The 23756-nt window shown below is 46.0% G+C and overlaps 1 protein-coding gene and 1 long non-coding RNA gene across 2 annotated transcripts in view; both read left to right on the top strand.

The window, feature by feature from the left end:
- Nucleotides 1-23756, top strand: part of LOC135824557 (uncharacterized) — a 200085-nt gene that overhangs the window by 36645 nt on the left and 139684 nt on the right. The window lies entirely within an intron of this gene.
- On the top strand, nt 155-22562 carry LOC135824545 (uncharacterized). The gene is made up of 15 exons (XM_065337279.1): nt 155-241; nt 1292-1393; nt 1885-1983; nt 2914-3012; nt 6608-6703; nt 7552-7614; nt 8038-8148; nt 9062-9103; nt 13951-14580; nt 14838-15077; nt 16450-17281; nt 18233-18589; nt 19696-19737; nt 19920-20246; nt 21676-22562. Exons 1-14 carry the CDS (start codon nt 194-196, stop codon nt 20219-20221), a joined length of 3063 nt encoding a protein of 1020 aa, XP_065193351.1. The 5' UTR covers nt 155-193; the 3' UTR covers nt 20222-20246; nt 21676-22562.

Genomic DNA, 23756 nt, shown 5'->3' with positions numbered 1-23756 from the left:
CAACAGGCTCAAAACTGCCACTTGCCTTGCTTCATATTGTATCCTCCACATACGAACATGTGGCATACAATGCGTACTATCAGTTCTCATAGTGAGCCATGTTCTTTGTTGATTACTTGATGAACATACACTTGTGTTATAGGGGGGAAAGACACCACTTCACTATGCCAGTGAGCGGGGTTGTATCGACTGTATGCTACATCTACTGGACAACAAAGCCAATCCAAACCAATGTGATGTGGTAAGTTGCATCTCATGAAGTATTAACAAACAAAACTGTGAAATTGCTACTCTGTGCTGCAATGGTCTTAACCACTGCACAATTCTCCAAAGGAATACTGGCATGTGAAGGGGAGCGATAAGATGAACTAATTCATTTTTGCTGATCCCAACATGTCCGGTCAAGAAAGTTGAAGAACATTAGAGAGGTTTTGCATTCCGAATTTCGGAATGATTTTCGACTGTGCTTTTCCGAAAAAAGCGCGTTCCGAAAAACGGTTTTTTCAGTGTTTTGCATTCCGAAAATCTGATTCGACTTCGTTTTAAAGGGTTGCCATGCAAAACAAAATGGAGAGCGTCGAAGGGGATGAGCAGGATCAAATCCATGTGCGCAGGTCAAACTGATATTGGGTGCGGTTCGAAGACGAGGACGGACTGATGGTGGACCAAGTGATCCAACAACTGAAGACGAGGTTGGCGAACTACTGTCTTGTACTGTCAGTAGGCTCCATGGCAAAGGAAGATAGAGTGTGAGAAGATTACTAGTAGTCAACATGGCGAGATCAGCGTGATCAGCGAGAGCAGCAAAACCCAGCAAAAATCAAAACTACATACATGTACGTGGAAACATTTTCAAATAATCAAGAGCAGCAGAAAGCAAAAATACAAACATGAAAAATACACTTTTTTTGTATTAAATATGCACTCCCAAACATGAAAGAGCCGAAAATCCATTTTCGGAAAACCATGAGCTTTCGCCACCACACTTCCGAAAGTTCGACTACTTTTTCGACTGCTGCCGCCACATTCCGAAAATAATTCCGAAATTCGGAATGCAAAACCTCTCTATTGTGTTCTACCTAGTATTGTGATAGGTAGTGTAGAGACTATGGAATACATACAATATAGTGGACACACAAGTACATGTGACTGAGAACTTTTCTGTCTGATTTGTAAAATATACTGCAGTAATCACACCATCAGAGTGATACACCAGTTTTCCCCTGAGTTATGCACGTCAGAAGACGTTTTCTTTTGTTTATCACTGCTTGTACCTATTGCTGTACTACAGGATGAACAGACACCACTTCACTATGCCACTATTAAGAACAAGACCGACTGCGTTCTGCATCTCCTGCAAGCTGGAGCTAACCCAGATCAAGAAGATTGGCAGGTTATGGAACAGCAATTTCAGTATACTCTGCTAATGCATTTCCTGAAAACTAACTGTATGAAGAAATCAAAGACTATGCTGGTAAACTGCTGGAAAAGTGCTCAATGTGCCGGGCAAGGAGCTTTTTGGACAATTATTATTCACTATTTTTAATGCCAATTGTCTGATGACTTCTTCGGCATGAAAATGAAATCACGACGCCTCCCGATTGGACCCGTCTCCCTTTCATTGAAAACTGTTATGTGAAGAAATCAGTATGTGCCCTAACTCCAAATGTCGTGTTGCTGGTTGTGGGAATGAGGTTAGTCGGAGAGTACATTTGGTGATGACTATGGAAGTCTTCTGGAATCAACAGGCTCAAAGCTGTCACTTGCCCTGCTTCATATTGTGTCCTCAACATACGAACATGTGGTGTACAATGTGTACTATCATTTCTCATAGTCAGCCATAATCTTTGTTGGTTACTTGTTGAACATACACTTATGTTATAGGGGGGGAAGGCACCACTTCACTATGCCAGTGAGCAGGGTCATATCGACTGCATGCGGCATCTACTGGACAGCAAAGCCAATCCAAACCAACCTGACGAGGTAAGTTGCATCTCATGAAGTATTAACAAGCAAAACCGCGAAACTGCTACCCTTTGTTGCCATAGTCTTAACCACTGCACAATTCTCCACAGCAACACTGGAATGTGAAGGGGAGATATGAGATGAACTAATAATTATTTTTTGCTGATCCAAACCTTTTACGGTAGTCTAAGTTGAAAACATGTGCTTGACCGTTATTGTGATAGGTAGTGTATATGAATTTTCCTCAGGATGTTCAGACTCCACTGTAGCAACTTCATGTTTCACACAGTTATACACCACTACCCAAAAGAGGTCTCTCGGGTATAGTGTGTAGACTATGTAATCGTGACATGTAATATGGCGCACACACAAGTAGCCATGTTCTTTGTTGGCTCTTTGTTGGGTAGTTGCTGAACATTCACTTGTGTTATAGTGGGGAAAGGCACCACTTCACTATGTCAGTAGCCAGGGTCATATCGACTGTATGCGGCATGTACTGGACGGCAAAGTCAATCCAAACCTTTCCGATAATTTATGTTGATGAACATTCTGTTCTACGATTATTGTGATAGATAGTGTAGAGACTATGTCATGTACAGACAGTATTGTGTGCCAATTGTCTGATGAGTTCTTTGGCATGAAAATTAAATCACAACACCTCCTGATTGGACCCTTCTGTCTTTCATTGAAAACTGTTATGTGAAGAAATCAGTACGTGCCCTAACTCCGAGTGTCATGTTACTGGTTGTGTGAATGAGGTTAGTCGGAGAGCACATTTGGTGATGGCTTTGGAAGTCTTCTGGAATCAACAGGCTCAAAACTGTCACTTGCCCTGCTTCATATTGTATCATCCACAGACAAACATGTGGCATACAATGTGTACAATAATTTCTCATAGTCAGCCATGTTCTTTGTTGATTACTTGTTGAACATATACTTGTGTTATAGTATGGAAGGACACCGCTTCACAATGTCATTGAGTGGGGTCATATGAACTGTATGCAGCATCTACTGAACAGCAAAGCCAATCCAAACCAACGTGACAAGGTAAGTTGCATTTCATGAAGCATTAACAAACAAAACTAGCTAGCGAGCACCCCTCTAAACACCTGATAAGTATTGATTAGTCAACACAATAACACAATCATGCAATTGAGTTACATCTACTTACTTTGTACATTTACGATTTCGGAACTGCCTTGGTATTAGACAGGTAGGCATAGTGGGATGGTCTAGGACGGTGCATGTGAAGTAGAGGATACCCAATTCAAATTATGCTTGGAAGGCGAGGGATTTTCCAGCCCTGCCGCGACCAACAGGTAGTTGGTCCTCGCACGTGGGAAACTTGGATACAGTGAATGTGATTTTTGGTCTTTGTCCACTTTGTGGTGGGTCTGATCTACTCGTCAGGCGAAATAGCACGTCATAGTACATTTGAGATCAGCGGGAAGAAGATGACGACGTCCACTAATTTAGTATCTGTGCACACGAATCTGCTGTGTGTGTGACTCTGTGTGTCAGCTATGATATCATCTTCTGTGGTTCCATGCCTAGCATGTACGTCTGAACCATCCTGCAAAGTTTGAATGACGTAGGTTGAGCGATCGATCAGCGAAACATACTTTTTGAAATTCTCTTCATAGTATATCTTCCACAACTGAAATTTCGAATTTCTTCGAAAAAAGTGCTGAGAGGGGTGGCTTGCAACCTCGATATGGCTTGTTCCAGGCACGCTTTGGAGCCATCTTCTGTTGAAGTAGTGGCAGGGATCTGCCCTGCAACTGCTACAACAAAAAATGATTCGATCTGAGAAAGGGTGAGACCGCGAATCTCCGTTGAATATTGAGTATTTCAAGCCTTTTCACGACGAAGATGGAGTTCTTTTTGGAGATGGACGGCGCGGCAAAGGACATGGTGTCCGACTTCTGGCATCTGGTGAAGCCAGGGATCATTTGTCCAGTCAGGTCGGCAGCCTAACCGTCGGTAAGCTTGTGTTTGGATCCCGTTCTGCTCGATGTGGTAGATCACAAACAATTTGATATCGCACAAATTGATCTCAGCATCGTGCGTACGGTATTTCAAGTTATATTCAGAAAATCCCAAAGTGTCTCTGTGTGGCCGTCCTATGCCACGAGAAACTCCAATCAGGCTCCTATGTCCTCTGCCTTCATGATTGAATGTCCACTTCGTTTGAACAACGAAAACATCAATCGAGGAGGGCTTTGCAATGAAAAATACAGATACTGGAGCTGAAAAAAGAAAGAAAAAAACGTGCTCAGGATGAGACTCGAGTACACGCATACTCTCCCAGCAGGTGAAACGCAAATTTTTGTGAAAAATGCGTGACGCCGACTGACCAGTAATTTCGCCTGACGTACATGTACATCCTACTGACTTTAAAAGGAGCTGCATATTATATTCTGCTCTTTGGACCTTGAGGGTAGTAGCGTTTGTACGCATGCGGAAAACTCAGTTTGGCCCGGTCTCACACGAACCGTGTCTTTTTGTCTCACAACTGTATTTCATTTTTCTCGGAGACATGATAGCAATTATTGTTAGAAACACAACCAATCGACTACCAACAGACACCGATTCGTTTTGACAGAAAAGTTTTTCTCCAGAATTCAACAGTGTTGTGAACACTCTGGTTCTCTAAAGTGTCAGGAACGAATGACCCCACACGGCACGAGGACAACTATTTATTCTCAACAGTATATTTCACTTCCATCGACTAACTAAACAATGAATGAATGAATAACTAACACTAAAACCACCAGGTAGTTATAGCGTGAAAATGACAGCATATATGAGAAAAGCATACACATACAACATACAACTACAGCGCACACAGCAAACCGCACATAGCGCATGTAGCATATACTACGTCGTGATCATCAGCGGTACGGCGGAGTCGGGATACAACTGCATTGAAACGAACACAATGTCACAAGCGAGAAGGCCTTTCACTCTCGAGAACTTGTGGTTTCACAACATTCTCCCCACCAAAGGGCTTCTCACTGCCGTACAACAACTCACAAGTCAAACGATTTGGGGCTTACTACGCGTCATCTGCTGCTGCGGTGGTGGCCATGGTAGAATATCACTAATGCCCACCACTTCGGCCAACTCGATTTCGTGAAGCTTGCCGCTGTGGGCTTTCGCACACGACACTGTCACCGATCCACTTCGACATTGGGCGGACGCTGGACCAGACAACACACAACCGATAATGTCATAAAGCTCGACGATGTGGGCTGTCACACACGACACGGTCACCGGTACACTGCTTCGACCCGGGGCGGGCGCGGAACCCGAGAACACTCATCCGATCTCTGTGTTCCACACAGTCTCGCCGTTGACCTCTTCCGTGCTAACCAGTATCGCTCTTCTCATTTCCTTAGCTTCTACGCTTTGCGCTTCTACGTCTTGCGCTTCTACGTCTTGCGCCTGTACGTCTTGCGCTTCTACGTCTTGTGCCTCTACCTTTTGCGCCTCCACGTCTTGCGCCTCTACGTCTTGCGCCTCTACGTCTTGCGCCTCTACGTCTTGCGCCTCTACGTCCTGCGCCTCTACGTCTTGCGCCTCTACGTCTTGCGCCTCTACGTCTTGCGCCTCCACGTCTTGCGCCTCTACGTCTTGCGCCTCTACGTCTTGCGCTTCTACGTCTTGCGCTTCTACGTCTTGCGCTTCTACGTCTTGCGCTTCTACGTCTTGCGCCTCTACGTCCTTCGGCCGAGACTCCAGCTGCTTCTGAGCGTCTCCGACTGATGTCGCCATGCACTGCACCGATGCAGTGGGCCTTGGATCTGATCCTCCCACTGGCTTCGAATACTCCTCTGACCGCTGCTTGTCTGTAAGCAAAGTCTTCCACGCCTTGTCCGGCGTCCTTTCGCGTGAGGCAAGCAAATCTCGCTTTGCTCCCTCATATTTACTGCTGGCGATGCGCTCGTTCATCTTCTTGAGCTTTTCATCAAACTCTGTGCGGAGCGCACCCTCTTGCCGTCTAGCACTGCACTCTTCAAACTCCTCGCTCTGTCGGAGCCTCTTCTCCACGTTTTCTCTCAACCTATCGCCTTCAAATCCATACCGAATTCCGCTAGCGATAAAGCTGGCTTCAATGATCCATAGTTCCTGTGCTATGCTCGCTTCGTATCCTGGCGTGGTCGCCAAATGTTGTGAACCCTCTGGTTCTCTAAAGTGTCAGGAACGAACGACCCCACACGGCACGAGGACAACTATTTATTCTCAACAGTATATTTCACTTCCATCGACTAACTAAACAATGAATGAATGAATGAACACTAAAACCACTAGGTAGTTATAGCGTGAAAATGGCAGCGTATATGAGAAAAGCATACACATACAACATACAACTACAGTGCACACAGCAAACCGCACATAGCGCATGTAGCGTATACTACGTCGTAATCATCAGCGGTACGGCAGAGTTGGGATACAACTGCATTGAAACGAACACAATGTCACAAGCAAGAAGGCCTTTCACTCTCGAGAACTTGTGGTTTCACAACAAACAGTGACTACTTCTGGCGTGTATTTTACGTGACACACTATATTATCTTGTAACAATGGAATCCTGTTCCATCCTTTTTTGGTGTCTATTTTTATCATTTTTCTGTTCCAGGATGGCGTCACTCCATTGGACATTGCGGCAATGAAGGATACACTGCATGTTTTGAAGTATCTTGTCCCCTACGTAGATAAGACAACAAAGCATCAGGTAAGACACGAGCGCTTTTATAGTTTTACAGAAAGCAATGTTCCAGTTGATAAGATAGCATGGTTTACACTGGTTGGGACCAATTTCCCTAGGTGGGATGACCATTGTACCTGGGTGGAATGACCACTGCCCCTGGTTGAGATGACCACTGTCCCTGGGTGGGATCACCCCTGCCTCTCGGTTGAATGACCACTGCCCCTGGTTGAGATGACCACTGTCCCTGGGTGGGATCACCCCTGCCTCTCGGTGGAATGACCACTGCCCCTGGTTGAGATGACCATTGTCCCTGGGTGGGATCAACCCTGCCTCTCGGCGGGCTCACGACTGCCCCTGGGTGAGATGACCATTGTCCCTGGGTGAGATCACCCTGCCTCTCGGTGGGTTCACGACTGCCCCTGGTTGAGATGACCACTGTCCCTGGGTGGGATCACACTTGCCTCTCGGTGGGTTCACAACTGCCCCTGGTTGAGATGACCACTGTCCCTGGGTGGGATCAACCCTGCCTCTCGGTGGGTTCACGACTGCCCCTGGTTGAGATGACCACTGTCCCTGGGTGGGATCACTCCTGCCCCTGGTGTGTGTGCGCGCGCTTGCACACATGTGTGTGTGTATGTTTGTGTGCGTGTGCATGTGTGTGTATGCGTGTATCCATGTGTGTGTTTATGTGTGTGTGTGCGTGCACACGTGTGTGTGTGGTGTGTGTGTGTGTATGTGTGTGTGTGTGTGTGTGTGTGTGTGTGTGTGTGTGTGTATGTTTGTATATGTGTGTGTGTATGTTTGTATATGTTTGTGTGCCTGTGCGTGTGTGTGTATGTGTGTGCGTGTGTTTTTTTACTTCCTATGCTCAGTGTCTGTCACTATTTGTACAAGCTTGCAACAAGTCTGCTGACGATTTCCCACCAGCAACACAGGTACAGTGAACTTGTGTAATTCCCATGCTGCTTGACGTAGCGTAGAGATCCACACCGGTTTGATAGGGGACCTGAAATTGAGCAGGGTCATGCCATATTTTGGCTGGAGGGTACCAGAACACAATAATTGAGAAAGAAGGTACAAAAAAAGTTACTGGAACAGAACATGATATTATGCAGAAGACGACTCCACAAATCACTACACACATAGTAGTAAGGGATACAGAATCTCCCCCCCCCCCCCCACCCCTCCCTCAGGGCCATGAAGACTGTGCAATATTTCCAACATCCTTCCAGTTGCCCCCCCCCCCCCCCCTACAGACCCAACTCTACCCCACCTCACCCTTGACTGGATGTATATCCATTATAACAGGTATGTATCCTTAATACGACTTCTTGGCCCTTTTTGAACCTCTGTCATAGGACGGCATCTGGGATTGCATAGTTGGTGTGCACATTAGTCAAGAAGACATGGATGCTTGTACTGAGGTACTCGGGAGACTATCCAAACAACGTTTATCGGCGCTCACCCAGGTAAGTGAGTGATTGTATCTGCAGCCGCCAAAAGTCAGTTTGACTGGTGTACGTACAGTGCACCTATAATTATTCCATTGTCCCCATCGATCGGCAACGACTTTCCTTTTCTCTTCCATTCTCATCGCAACACCTTGTTCTAGCCCATGGCTTTCCTAAAAAATGCTGTAATGCAACACCACATTGATGTCCCTGTAAGCATATCACACTGATGCCAGGTAGTCATGTCAGGCTGTTACCTGTTCGATCGGCAAAAACTTTCATTCTCATCAAAACACATTTTTATAGCCCATGACTTTCCTAGAAATACTGCAAAACAGCGCCACATTGAAACAGCGCCATATTGAAGACTCAAGGAGTGCATCACACTGAGGTCAAGTAGTCCTGTTAGACTGCTACCTGTAGACTGCTTTCTGGCAACAAAAAACGTCAGTGCATGCCATTAGCCATCTGTCCCTTCTTTCCTGGATCATTGTATCTCTGGTGAGTCGACCAATTGTTCCCACAATGGAGCTGGTGAAATTTCAGAAGGTATTTCGATAACAGGTGTATTTTCTCTGCCGGTGTGTGCTGCGACATGTGTGTGTGTGTGTTCATGTGTGTGTGTGTGTGTGCGTGTGTGTGTGTGTGTGTTTGTTTGTGTGTGTGTGTGTGTTCGTGCACATGTGTATGTGTGTGCCTGTGTGTGTGCCTGTGTGTGTGTGTGTGTGTGCATGTGTATGTGTATGTAAGCATGTGTGTGTGTGTGTGTGTGTGTGTGTGTGTGTGTGTGTGTGTGTGTGTGTGTGTGTGTGTGCATGTGTGTGTGTATGTGTGTGTGTGTGTGTGTGTGTGTGTGTGTGTGTGTGTGTGCGTGTCTGTGTGTATGTGCGTGTGCATGTGTGTGTGGGCGTGTGCACGTAATGGAACTCAGGAAGCCATAACCATTCGGAAAGAACTACCTCCACCGCTTCTGGTGAGTTCAGAGCCAATGTTGTGAGTAGTGACAGTACTCCCACACCCTCTGTAACCCACAAAGTTTCTGGACGTCATCGAGGTGCATTTCTTTTCTAGATCCATGTAGTAACAGAAAGTGGAGGGGAGACAGAGCCACAGAAATAAGGAGGGAAAGCGAAAGAGAGAAAGGGAGAGAGAGAGAGAGAGAGAGAGAGAGAGAGAGAGAGAGAGAGAGAGAGAGGGAGGGAGGGAGGGAGGGAGGGAGGGAGGGAGGGAGGGAGGGAGGGAGGGAGGGAGGAGAGAGAGAGAGAGAGAGAGAGAGAGAGAGAGAGAGAGAGAGAGAGAGAGAGAGAGAGGGAGGGAGGGAGGGAGGGAGGGAGGGAGGGAGGGAGGGAGGGAGGAGGAGAGAGAGAGAGAGAGAGAGAGAGAGAGAGAGAGGAGAGGGAGGGAGGGAGGGGAGGGAGGAGGGGAGAGAGGGAGAGGGAGAGGGAGGGAGAGGGGAGGGAGAGGGAGGGAGAGGGAGAAGGGAGGGGAGAGAGAGAGAGAGAGAGAGGAGAGGAGGGAGAGGGAGGGAGAGGGAGAGGGAGATGAGGGAGAGAGGAGAGGAGAGGGGAGGGAGGAGGGAGAGGTGAGAGGGGAGGGGAGAGGTAGAGGGAGAGGGAGAGAAAGAGAGAGAGAGAGAGGTATGTGAGCTACACGCACAGCTTGTACTTGTGCAGCATCCATGACTTGTGACCACTATTGGAGTCTGATAAATACACGAGTGGATCATTGACGCTTCCAATTCTGCACATACATAATTGATCTGCCAACGTATAACCCAAATAACAAAAAAAGGGAAGGATGGCAACCTCTACCCCACCACCACCACAGCAACAACTAGGCCTGAGTCGGGTAGCATTCTCTTTGGGTATCGGGTTCAGGTAGTTTTCCACGGGTAGCACGGGTACCCGATCGGGTAATGTTTCCATGGTAACATCACAATGCACCCCTTCCCTTACACACTGGTTAGACATGCGAAGTATAACATGAATAGTGCACGTGCACTGTACATGATGTCATCTGCGACTTCGGATTTTCGACGTACTATTCTGTACCCGTCTACCCGAGGTCCTCGTGGGTAGCACGGGTACCCGACTACCCGCGCACACCACTAGCAACAACCATAACTTATTCTATGCGAGGTCTCAGAAGGGAATTGGGACAGAAGTGATAATTTTATGTTCTATAATATGTACATGTATACAGCAGACATGCTTAAAGATCAAACTGCGTGTGATACATTGTCTAGATTAGACGTCGGCGGATAATGCTCGAAAATCACACGGATTATGCTTTTCAGTATGCTGGCAATATGCTCTGAAAATCACTAAATTATGCTCAAATTATGCTTCATGACGCTGTGCTCTTTTATGTTTACAATGCCACTAAAATGATTGTATAGAATGTGTCCTCGGGATCAAATGTGGACTTCCGGAGAAAACTGCATGGAAGAAGATCTAGTCTCTGCTGGTGCAGAGACTGCTGCTGGTGTGTCTCCTTCCCCTTACTATGACGATCGGAGGTGATGTGCAGCTTCACAATACTCTTTTTCACGGATAATACTGTGCGACAGACTTCACAATAAAGCTTTCCAGAGGAGACGGAAAGATATTCAGCTGGAAACTCCGTGACTCTCTGGTGTGGACTGATATTGACAAGCTGGGTGCTAGAACCTAGCAAAACTCCAGTCTTCTTCGCATTTGCTGCGGTGTTCGCCTTCTCCGTCAACGTTCTTTTCATCGAACAGTCTCTGGAAATTCTAGCTTCATCTGCTTTCTCCAGGTGAAAGGCTGCATTACTGTCTTTTTTCTCTTCTACTACGTCGACTTCCATGTCAGATGGATAATCAAGTGCCCTGTCACGGGCGCCCGCGGACTCCATTCGATCCGTCACGCTACTTCAGCCGCCATATTACGTTCAAGGAAACTTCTGATAGGATTGGGCTGTATGACTAAACATGCAGGACTGCAGGAGGAATGCGTTTGTTGACAGTCACAACTAATGACTACTAGTATGTGGCGCTGCTGTCGTCGTGGATGGAAGATTTTCAAGCTAGTTATGTAAACAATACACGCCGTGGTCGCACCACCTCAACCAACCAACTAACTTACTTCTGGCACTTCTGAAGTACTAGTAGTAGTAAACATTACAGACCTGTTTACATAATTTACAGTGCAGATCAGGCCCTTTCAGGGAATTGTGCCACATGGTATGGTACGACTCCCTGAAAGGGCCTGATGTAACACTAGGTGTAGATCAGGCCCTTTCACGGAGCCGTGCCAGACCGTGGTATGGTAGTCTACGTCTCCCTGCCGAGTCCTGGGTAGATCTACGGTGTAGATCTATTTATACAATAGGAGGATTCCCTTGCCTTTGTAACAAACAACGGACTCTGGACGGTGAACCTTTGACCTTTGAGGCCCTAGTGGTTTTATGCAGCAGTTATGCTGAAGGATCAACTCAATTATGCTCAGCAATGCTATTTTTCAGAAAGCTGTGATTATGCTCAAAATTATGCCGACATTATCCGCCGATGACTAGTCTAGATAGTACTTCAAGCGGTACTCCCGGATCACAAGCATTCGAAGCCAGCTAACCCATAATCAATACAAAGATAACCCAGGATTACTTCGAAGAGACTAGTACATTGGTTTGTTCTCGGTTGGAGAGAGAGAGCTTTTCATTACCACACTTCATGACTGGAGGAGAGAACTTCCAACTAAATACTAACACTGTTATGACAACTAACCACTGACACTGACACAAGACCAGACAACAGAATATTATAGTGAAGGCGTACAACGAGGACAAGACAAGCAAGTGTGTACACAACGGGGCAGAAGACGGTGCAGCCGCATGTAAGCAGGAGTCAAAAACAGCGCAGCAGCGTGTACCACGGTTCAGCAGCATGTACCACAAAGAGCTGCACGTGCAACCGCATGTTCAACGAAGAGACACAAGCGCAGTCACATGTACAACACTTGGACTCAAACCCAGGGTTTTGTTCGTGGCCAAAACACTGTTTCTTATTCATATAAGTATTATTTATAAATTTTGATTTTGAATCCGTGTGACTAAGCAAAACATTCTGAATGTTAGTTCAAAGCTAAGGCTTTAGGGCGCGCTCACACTGCGACCATGAGCACGCGTCCATGCGTCAGCAAAACACAGAAATGTGGCAGTCGTGCTCACACTAGGCCTCGTACACGCGTAGACGTGAAGTGGTCACACAAACTTTGCGAATTGCAGTTCGTACCCAAAAGAGTTCGTGCGTTTCCTAATAAAGTTGTGGCCCGTTTTTGATGTAATTTTTCGCATGTTGCATGTTGGAGGAAGTGCCTCGTGGCTCGTATTCTTGAAGTCGACGAAAATAATTCATACTATCAGGTAGGTTTGGACTCTTGAGGGACTGCCGCTGACATCCAAGCGCTTTCGCTTTCCTGACCTCGTGGTCAGAGCAAGTGCCAGTGCAGTGGAATTTCCGGTAGTGGTTTCTTTCATCTGTTGCTGAGATGAGAACTGTATTTCCGATGATATGTAACTGAAAGGTCTTGAGGTAAGGCATTCCATCATCGCAGAAAAGTCGAGAAAGATGATTTCCCAAACCGAAAAGCCAGACCAAGCTGCCATCGTATTGAACAAGTACACTGTAGAAATTGGTCACTGACCTGATCAACTCAGTTACTGACAACTAAGCAACTACAAAAACAAAAACAAAAATGACATCGTCCAAAAAGGGCAAAGAATGCATATATGGCGGTGCGTGCGTGAAGGACCACAACTACCAAATTTAAAAAATGTGCAATGTTGACAGATTATGCTAGCATAATGTTTCGCATAATTCCTACCAAAATCGAATAATCTCATAATTCAAGGCAAATTGCATACGAATCGCATAAAATTGGAATAATCCGCCTGTTCGCATCAAATTCCATACAGTTGTACATGTTCTACAAGTACAAGTACAAGTAGATGCGCCAGGAAGTCGTAGGTTTACGACTCCCTTGAGAACATGTCCAGTCCACTACAATCAGTGACGGTCGTGGCTAGGTCGGACGGTGCGTTGACCCCGTTGAACTTTTGCTGCTACAGTACAACGCGCTCTACAAAAAAATCCCCTGTTATTTTGCACAGATCCATTATGCATTAGCAGCATATGTGAGCATAATGCGGCATAATATGATAACTTTTAGCTTAAAAATAGCATAATTCTGCAAGTTTTTAAGCAATGCGAAAAGCATAATTTCACGAAAATATTAGCATAATCTGTCAAGGCCCAAGGATGACATCGACAACCGCCGAGTTTCATGAATCAACACACCGGAATTTGAGAAATTGAACATACTTCGGGCCAGGTTGTACACAAATACGCTTCACGTCTACGATCATGTTGCCGCCAAGTCGTGGCACCCCTCTCCGGAGGTCGCGGTCACGATTTGAAACGTGGCCGCGACGTTTTGGTCAAGTTCATGCCGTTGCCATGCAACTTGGCCGGATGACCGCATGGACGCTGGTTTTGGTCGCAGTGTGAGCGGGCCCTTACCTGAATTACTCTTGTTCAAGTATTCGTAAGTGAGACTCCGATTTAGCCTGCTACGAGTGTACGAGCGTACTTTATTGTCTTAATTTGAGAGAAATTCCGTGTAGATGAGTGTATGTTGTATAATGACGGTATTGAGAGTGGGTGTTGCTTGTTTGTTTAGCCACTAATAGCCACTATTGTCCAAGGCAAGGCATGCTGGATAGAGGTTGAAATTTGTGTATCAAATGTGCCCCGGTTCTGTCTTTGCTCTTTTCTCTTTTGTACTTGACTTGTGTTTGTAGCAAGTTTCACTGAACAGAATCCGCCGGAAAACTAACCAGCAATCACCACTGGTTGTTCGACTTCTGGGTCACCCTGGCGGAGGAAAGTCATCCCTTCTGGAATCGATTCTACACCGTCGCCGTTTCTTTGGCAAAGTCGTGAATTTCTTCCGCGGTGACCAAGGCGACACGATACTGGCCTCCAGGACACGAGGTATGCGACGTTACGTGGATGCCTACGGTACGATATACCTCGACCTTGGAGGTCAGTATCGATTCATGTCCCAACATCAGCGACTGACGAAATTCTCCGACGTCTGGGCTCTCAATCTGCTCACAGTGTCGGGCATGGAGTCCATCGTGAACATGAGACGCTGGATCCGCACCTGGGCAGATTTCATTGCCTGCAGCTGCGCAGAGAGCACACCCACTCGCAACAAAGCTCTTATTGTTGTGACACGCCAGGACCAACTGTCCAAGGAGCAAATGACCACCATTGAGAAGGAGTGTGCAACGCTGCAGAAAATCTTGGGCGTGCATCTGGAATTCCTGGATGAGCCGATCCCATTCGTCAATGCCATCAATGAGACGTGTGAAGGTGTGGCTGCATTGAGAGAATTGATCCAACGACACAAGGAAAAGGTGCAACAAGTGAGTTTGACAACGTTCTAAAATCATAATCGTCAATGGTACCTGTTATTTTATGTAGTGTTGGCTTTCATCTATCCTTTTAAACAGTTTGATGCTTTGCAAGTCTAACCCTGATCCCCTCCCCTCAAAAGCACCCCTTCCCAACCCTCTCTACACAACCTCTCCCACTCTCTCTCTCTCAATCTCCTCTCTCCCTCTCTCTCTCTCTCCTTTCTCAAAGTGTATTCATCTTGTTTCCAATGTCATGTTCTCAATAGGCATCTGGACCTGATTCGGAGGCGGTTGTGTCCATTTCGGAGGCACTCCTGGAGAATGTTCGTGATCAATGCAAAAACAGTCCTGCTATCAGCACCGACCAGTTTGTGGAATTCCTGGCTACAGCAATTGCTCGCTCCGATTACAACTACGACGACTCTTCAATACCAGTTGTACTGAAAGCGCTGAAGGAAGTCCTGGATGTCAACATGGAGCTGTTCAACCTACATCAGAAAGCGCTGGTCAGTAACTTCGCTGCTCCAAGTACTGTCTTCTTAAGTTTGTGAAATCCTTTTGTAACCCGCAATATTCTGCCCGATGTGTAATGTCCAGGGTGCAACAAAATCGTGTGGAAGTACTAATAGGCTATGCTGATAATCAGTGTCAGTCAGGGTAGCTTTAAAGAGTGTTCTATGAAAGTGAGCGAAGAGCAATTTACAGAAATACAGGAAAATGCATGGAACGGTAGGCTGTTTTGTACTGGGAAATTATCAGGCAGCAATAGGCTATCATCACTTGATCTGTTTCATTCAGATCGTTGCTGTAAGAGCAAATCTGTACGTGCACAACAAGTGCATTTTCAGATTTTTGTGTTTCTCTTGCAATGGTTGTACATGTATACATGGTACATAACACATGGTATGTATTTGCCACATTTGCCAGAGTATAATGCACACCAACTCCTTTGACCAACGTGTTGGCAATTCAAGGTATATCCGCAGTATGATGGGCATTCTGGAGGAAATTATCGATTCTAAAACGAATTAATGTAAGAGCCATATATATAACGAAGTGCAAACTCTAACGAGTTAACGAGGAGAAATCTGTCGTTAAAATAGAAATCGTTATACAGAAATCGATACATATACTGTCCAATTGAGCGTTGAGAATGAGTGAGAATCGTTACCTTTGTTACACGTAAATCAGTCAATTTTGGGAAATCGTTATATATGTGCCTCGTTAGAATAATGGCTATTACAGTATTGATAGCGACTTCGGCAATGATTTTTTTGGAAAGGGTTTGCTCCCGACTCTGGAGCTCGCGCTTTTCCGCCGTCTTGACTTGACACTTGACTGACTCACGACTGCCATGCAGAGCACACGAGAAGTCCATCGAACCTTCCAGTATCTATTAAGACTATTATAAAGACAGTATTACAGAATCTTCAGTAGTTGAGGTAATGGTAAACAGCATTATAGAGGGAACATTAGCAAAATTATCATAGTATTATTTCGTGTAGCTTTTTATAATGCAAGTGCTACTTATGGGGTCTCGTACCCATCATGCATGTGCATTTTAGCTGACAGTAGATATCATTATAGGCATGCATAGGTGGCAAACTTCGAAAGCATTGGTGCATTGATGCAATGCACTAATTTTCGAAGTTCATGCATTATCATAGTGCACACCCGTGATTTGGGGCCTGAAATAGCTCATCTAAAGTGTGCATTATACTCCAGCACTACAGCATGTGTGATTGTGTGTATGTCACTGTATATGTATATGTATGTATGTGTGTATGTATGCATGTATGCATGTGTGTATGTGTGCATATGTGTATGTGTGTATGTGTGCATGTATGTACATGCGGTATCTATGTGTATTCACTACAGGTATTCTATTTTCCGGATGCCAAGCTGGTGGTGGTTCAACCTCTATGGTTGATGAGTGACATCACAGGAAAATTTTACTCGCCAAAGTCATTTCCTCCACCGATAATTACCTGTGATGAGTTTGGATTCGCTTCACGCAGCCATGTCATTGAAGTACTGGCCAAAGATTCGCCGGTGCGTGGTGAAGACGCTCTCGACATTGCCGTACGCCTAGGTATGTGTCATGTAACCGAGGATGGTGAGCAAGTCATGATTCTTCCTGCGCAGGCTGAATCGCGCACTAGTCTGCACTGGGAGAAAGCCAACCCCGACCAGCACATCTACTACACTGGTCGCCGTCTCTACTGTAAGTCCGGTGTCGCTATCAGCGCAGCGTTGATGCCCACCATACAAATCTCACTCGTCAACTCCTTCGCCAACAGGACACGCAAGTGCCCTGTCTGGCAGGGAGGTGTTCGTGTTTCGCTACCTCAGTACGTGAACACGGACACACTGGTGGAAGTCCCACACGGTCAACTCGCGCTCAACATCATAACCAGAGGATCCGACCAGCGCAGCGTGACTTCTCAGCAGGAAACTATCTGGGATCACATCTCTGCTCTTCCTGGCCAACAATCTCCTGGTTCTGACATGTCAACGGTGTTCGTTGATGATGGGTGCCTGCCGAGTAGCAATCTTCTGCGACAGCGGGATCTGCAAGGAGACCTGAATGCTACCATGGAGTTCCTTGCCAGTGAGCGACTGCGTGCTCAGTTTGTCATGCCTGATGAGCGGGAGCCCGACACAAGAAAATATCATCCATATGCTGTCTCTACAAGCTGCTGTAATGCAGGTCAGTGGCACTTTGTGTCATGCCTCGGCGTGCGCGTGTGTGTGCATGTGTGTGCGTGTGTGTGTATGTATGTGTGTGTGTGTGTGTGTGTGTGTGTGTGTGTGTGCGCATGTGTGTGTGTGTGTGTGTGTGTGTGTGTGTGTGTGTGTGTGTGTGTGTGTGTGTGTGTGTGTGTGTGTGTGTGTGTGTGTGTGTGTGTGTGTGCGTGTGTGTGGGGGGCATGTGTGATTCAGTGGCCAGAGAAAAGCCACTTCAATCAGCTGTGTAGTGGATACCAGGTAAAATTAGTGGCGGTCAATTCATCAGCCTGGCAAGCTGTTGAATGGTGTAATCCCAGCACAAGTTGCTATGTCTAACATAGCTGTTCGCTATTATCGCTTCTGCGATGGGCAGGTCTGAGGTCTGAGGTGTGTGTATCAGCTGTGTGGTGTAGACCAGGCTAAAATTAGTGGCGGTCAATTCATCAGCCTTGCAAGCTGTTGAATGGTGTAATCCCAGCACAAGTTGCTATGTCTAACATAGCTGTTCGCTATCATCGCTTCCGCGATGGGCAAGTCTGAAGTCTGAGGTCTGAGGTGTGTATGTGTGTGTATGTTTGTGTGTGGGTGGTTGTGACTGTTTCTCTGCATGTCTATTTGTATCTCTGTTTATCTGTATATTCATATGGAATGACGTGCAGAAAGTCTTTTTTTAAAGGTTTTATAGTAAAGAAGAAAGGATCAAGAAACTACAAGTTATGCTATAATGTCCACTAACACCACCAGTTACTAAACAATCAGCTCATGCGATAACATTGCATGACACTGACCCACGGTACTGACGTTCTACAACTAACTGGCTAACAGCTCTAGCACATCTTGGCTCTCCATCCGAGTCTATTATAGGTTTTATGACAACATTTTGGTCATAGCCCGGATTGTATTTTTGTTCCACTCATATTTCCTTGTGTAGATACGGTCGAGGAACGTCGCAGAGCCGCTCGTCTCTGCTCAGCCTTCTATCAGCATCGCATTCTTCTACGCCCCGACTTTCCACTGCGCGACTGTCTTCTCAAACTGATAGAATGCGGACAGGTGAATATATCCTTCCTGGATGACGTGGACGAAAGTCTGAGGAACTGCCAGACCAAGATGGCTACTGATCTGTTTCGTGGGTCGATTTCCGACTTGCCTGACAGCGTGGTGCTAACCCTGGTCGATGAAATCCTTCCCACGATAGCCAGTGCCAAAGATCTGTATCAGGCAATGCTGAAGTGTCCAGGTCGAGTCCTCTGTACTGTCAGCCCTAGTGATAGCCACAGCACGACTGGTAGGTGGTTGTCTTGCATTGATACATGTACTCGTGTTGTGTGTGCATGTGTGAGTGTGCATGCATGCGTACATGCACGCATGCGTGTGTGCATGCTGTGTATGTGTATGTGTGTATGTGTGCATGCTGTGTATGTGTAGCGTATTTTTCAGAGTATAAGTGACACTTTAAACACCAGCAATCCACCCAAAACAAAATCTGTTTGTCTTATACAACAATGGTCAAATTGATGGGGATAATTAATAGGATAGATGACTGTATTTCGTGACAAAAAGACTAGGTGCAACTTATACTCCAGAAAATACGCTTTGTATTTATTTGTGTATGCGGGTTTAGATGGGTGTGGGTGTGGGTGGAGGTGTGTGGGTGGGGGTGCGTGGGTGGGGGTGCGTGAGTGGATATGGAGATGGAGATGGAGATGGATGTGGATATGGAGATGGATGTGTGTTGCTGCATGACTGTATAGTCGTAAGTCTGCCTGGGAACTGCTGTTTTGACTGGTCCAGTGGATCTGATCTGAATCCGGATTGGCCAGTCAAATATCCCCTGGTGTGCATGTCTAAGTATGTGTTCTTTGTTTACTGGCTATCACGTGATGCTAATAGATGATGATGTAATGCCAATGAGTGATGACATCATTTCTTCTGACCATGATCTCATCCCTCTTACAATGTTAAGGTGGTGATGTTTTGCGGCATTTCAACTGTCTTGTTTGCAAGAATTGAAGTGATTAACAAAGGGAGAAATCTAGGATTCAATCTCTTCAGTTGGATTGTATAGTGCCCACTATCTATGCACATGCGCTCACGAGCTGGTTTACAGCGATTTAAATGTGTGAGTGTGTATGTGTGTGTGTGTGTGTGTGTGTGTGTGTGTGTGTGTGCGTGCGTGCGTGCGTGCGTGCGTGCGTGCGTGCGTGCGTGCGTGCGTGCGTGCGTGCGTGCGTGTGTGTGTTTGTGTGTGTGTGTGTGTGTGTGAGTGTGTGTGTGTGTGTGTGTGTGTGTGCTTGTGTGTGTGCGTATGTGTGTGTGTGCTGGCAGTGAACCTAGCAAAATGTACTTGTAATCTCATGTGTGTGGTTCCATGCTGTGCCAATTTGACTGCAGCTGCTTCTGATGACGTCGCCAGACCAGCAACTGACGAGTACAGTACGTTGAAGATTTTTCCTGTCTTATTTTCTATAGCATATTTCATCATTCTTGGCGTGACTGTGCTCTGGATAAGACCGATACCAAGATGCAATCATGCTCTGTTGCTCTGTAGTGCTCTTTGCAGATAACAGTAGATTGGTATATTTGCCTGGTTTGTGTTCTGTGCTGTATTCCCCTAGATCCCTGGGACCATCCAGATTTCTGCCTGGACAAGTACCGAAGATGGATTATCTCACTGGACCCAAGAACGTTCCGAGACAAAGTCATAGCACGGAGGCTTCTTGCAGACAACCTGATTATCAGGCACTTCAGGGCACTAGAAAAGAGTGCTGGCCCAAATGTACACAACGAGGAACTGCTGCAGCACCTGCAGGGGTGCGGGCGGGCATCGTTCATCATCTTCTTAGACATCATCACAGACATGAACTCACTCTTCGCATTCAAGCGTACTGAGTTTGAGGCTCTCCTTGATCGGCCATGATGCCTCTGTTGTCATGACTACCCAGGTAAGCCAAGTGCATTATACTGCAACTGGACTTTGCTTTGCGTTCCGAGTGCAATTCATCCCATATTGCTATACAGTCATACCACACATAACCGCACACATCCGTTTTCCACAAAAAAATATACGGATAGCCGAGGGAACCGGATAATCGACCACACCTACTGTATGTATGCGTGCCATATGCTGTAAATCGGTAACCAGCAATTTTCTTCCGGATGGCGAGGGATCCGGATAAAAGAGGACCGGATAAACGAGGTCTGACTGTATATCTACTGTCGTGGACATGGAAATCCAGTCGGAGGTCAAGCAGCCCCATGACAGCCATTAGTACATGTGTACTGCTATCAACACGTGCACTGCATGTACACAACGTTCTGCCTGGCACACTGAGGGTGGCAGCCCCGGTCATTCCACCGGATTTCCATGTCAATGACAGTATATAGGGAATGTACGGCTTGTACTACAAGCTGAGTTACTATGTACATGTATTTGCACAAAGTGCTCGATATCGCGAGGTCAGGGACAAATTACTCATGTCATTCCCAAAGCTATGCAAAAGATATCACTTTAGTCACAGTACAGTAAAACCAGTCAAGGCGACAACTCCGATAATGCCACCACCTGTCCCATTAGACCACTGCAACCCGGGCCAAGGGATGCTATTTCCAGTCAAATGGTCCTGGATAGCACTACTAGGCGATTCACACGACAGGCACGTGCACGTTTTACAGCGAGTGATTCACGAGAAAAGTGAGTGTGTCGATTCACACGTCTGCACTCGACGACAGGCACGTTTGCATTTTTGAATGATTCACCCACCAGTTGCCATGGGTATTTCAAATTTTCAAAACACGCATACAATAATTATCATGGTGAAAAGAGCCGCTTAAAAAATCAAGTCTTGTTTCGCGTTTTTTGGTGTAAATGTACTCGTGCACACCATGATTATCGTGAAAGTGGGCCCCCAGCTCACTTGCACTTTTCAGCCACTTTCAGCCACTTTCTCATTCGCAGGTAAAATGCCATAGTAACGGTCTGGTACACGTGGATTTGTCTGTCGTGTGAATCGCCTATTTAAGAAGACCACCCGATATCAGAGAACACGTTCTGAAGGTCTCGTGAGTGGTGATCTTAGACATGTTTAACTTTAGTGTCTGTCATAGCCGGTATCCACACCGCTGTATTCCCTATGAATGGGTGTGCTGTGCGTGTTCACATGTCACATGATATGCCGTGCCTGGCACGCTATCCCGTACGTATCCCATACATACCCCATACATATCCCATACATACCCCATACATACCCATACGTATCCCATACATATCCCATACATATCCCATACATATCCCATACATATCCCATACCGGACCGTCAATGAGAGCTGGCCAGCATTCATGTACATCTTCTTTCTTGTGTTGGTCCAATGCAGGCTATGTTTCTCTGGGATCTTCCGCTACTGCTGACTTCCAGTTGTCCATTAGATTTGTATCGATCGTCTCCACTTGGACCTACTCTGTGAAGTATAGGTCCAGGATGGATAGATGAAAAGCTGATGTATTATGATTTCCTGCATGTAGTTTATAGCCGCGTTTCAACAGACGTTTCTCCAGCTCGTTCTCTTTGGTTTCACTGTCCTTGATGTCTTCCTGATGAGAAAATATTTGTGGCAACATGTATTCTGTTTTCTCTGGCAAGTGCCACAGTTGTGCATTGCTGTTCACTGTCCACAAGTTCATGTTGATGTCATGCCCATAGTGATGATGTCATGCACTAATCCATGCTTTTATGCCCATAGTGATGATGTCATGCACTAATCCATGCTTTCATGCCCATAGTAATGATGTCATGCCCCATAGTGATGATGTCATGCCCACGTCGTTGAGAAATGCACACTCCTGATCTATTTTGCTATTATTCAAATCCCAATTGGAGCTCTACATTTTGTATTCACTCACTCTTGTCTTGTATTACCAGCTCAGTCCACTGGACGGTGAGCACTCTGAACAGCCTGATGATACAGTCATGTACATAGAAACTTGTAATTATACCTATTTCTGAAGTATGTACATGATTGTATTTAGCACATAGACACCTGTACTTCCACACATGTATTTTACATACCTAGTGTTTCATCCCTCTGCCCTTCTGTTGATTCCCTACTATCCCCCTCTGGCCGCTGATGAGCCCTGGGATTGATATTCTATGTCGCTGGCAGTTGATTTTATAATTATTGGCCGAGTGAATGCTGGAGAGCCATTCTGTATCTTCTGTTAGCTCTGTCAAATAGTCATTGCCTTTACCACATTCTCCTGGACTAATGTACCGTACTGGCAATATGTTGCCGCGTAACACGTAACGCAGGGGGGTGCGGCGTAACGCGCGACCAGGCTAGTGCGACAAATTTTCGTTGCGTTCGTAACGCGCGTCCGGCGGGGTGCGGTGGTCTTTTGTATTGTATTTTGTATTGTATTTATTTAAAAGGATTCTCCAAAAGCAAATGGATGCTTATCACGGAAGTCTCCCACATAAATATCGCAAGAAAATTGGGGAAATGGGGGAGAGGAGAGTGGAAGATGAAGCATGGGAAGAAGGGAAACAAGTACCTAAATATCGAGGTATAAAAGCAGGAAAGAAATCGATGAGGGAAGAAATCACCTCAGCAGATAATAGCGGGACATTTAGATGAAAAAACCCAGCAAGGATTAATTTCAAGGAAAAAAAAATTTCTCAAACGGAAAAGTTCGGAATTCCAGTCAGAGAATATCTATGCTGTGAGTAATGAGCCTTTAGAGCAATGCGAAAATTGACAGAGGACTGAACGCAGCGGATGTGTTCTGGAAGTTTGTTCCATTCCACAGATAAACTGAAGAGAGGGGATTTAAGGAAATGGGCGCCAGAACGAGGTAAAACTATAGAGGACGGGTGACGACAACTAAGGGATACATTGAATTTGAAACGAATTAGCAAAGACGGAAACTGGTAAAAGACATGATGAAAATACAGCAAGGACAGAATCTGACGACGCCACTTCAGGGATGACCAGTCACAAGTACGATTAAGAATCTGCTTCGGGGTTTCCCACTCAGGAGGGTGCCGGGTCTTACAAAGCAGATATGAACGAGCAGCAACGGCTTGCAGTCGGTCTAACGTAAGCGAATCTGAATGGGATACGGCGAATGACCAGACAGGGACTGCGTATTCTAACAGTGGTCGTACGTAACACTTGTAGAGCAAATTCACGGTTGAAGCAGAAAGGAAATGGGCCATATGGCGCAACAGAAAAACACGACTGCGAAACTTATGGGTGATAGATTTTATATGGTCAGAAAATTTTCATTGCAGTTTGCAAAAAATGATGCGGCAATAGCAAAAAAATGATGCGGCAATAGCAAAAAAGTGATGCGGCAATAGCAAAAAAAGGACTGCGGCAATATAGAAACCTGTGTAACGGCTCCTGTGCGACTTTGCATGTAACGCCCTGCGTGCGGTAAACATGTGCCAATGTAACGC

This window comes from Sycon ciliatum, chromosome 9, assembly GCF_964019385.1.
Source record: "Sycon ciliatum chromosome 9, ocSycCili1.1, whole genome shotgun sequence".
Lineage (NCBI taxonomy): Eukaryota > Metazoa > Porifera > Calcarea > Leucosolenida > Sycettidae > Sycon > Sycon ciliatum.
This window is presented reverse-complemented; position numbering and strand designations above follow the sequence as displayed.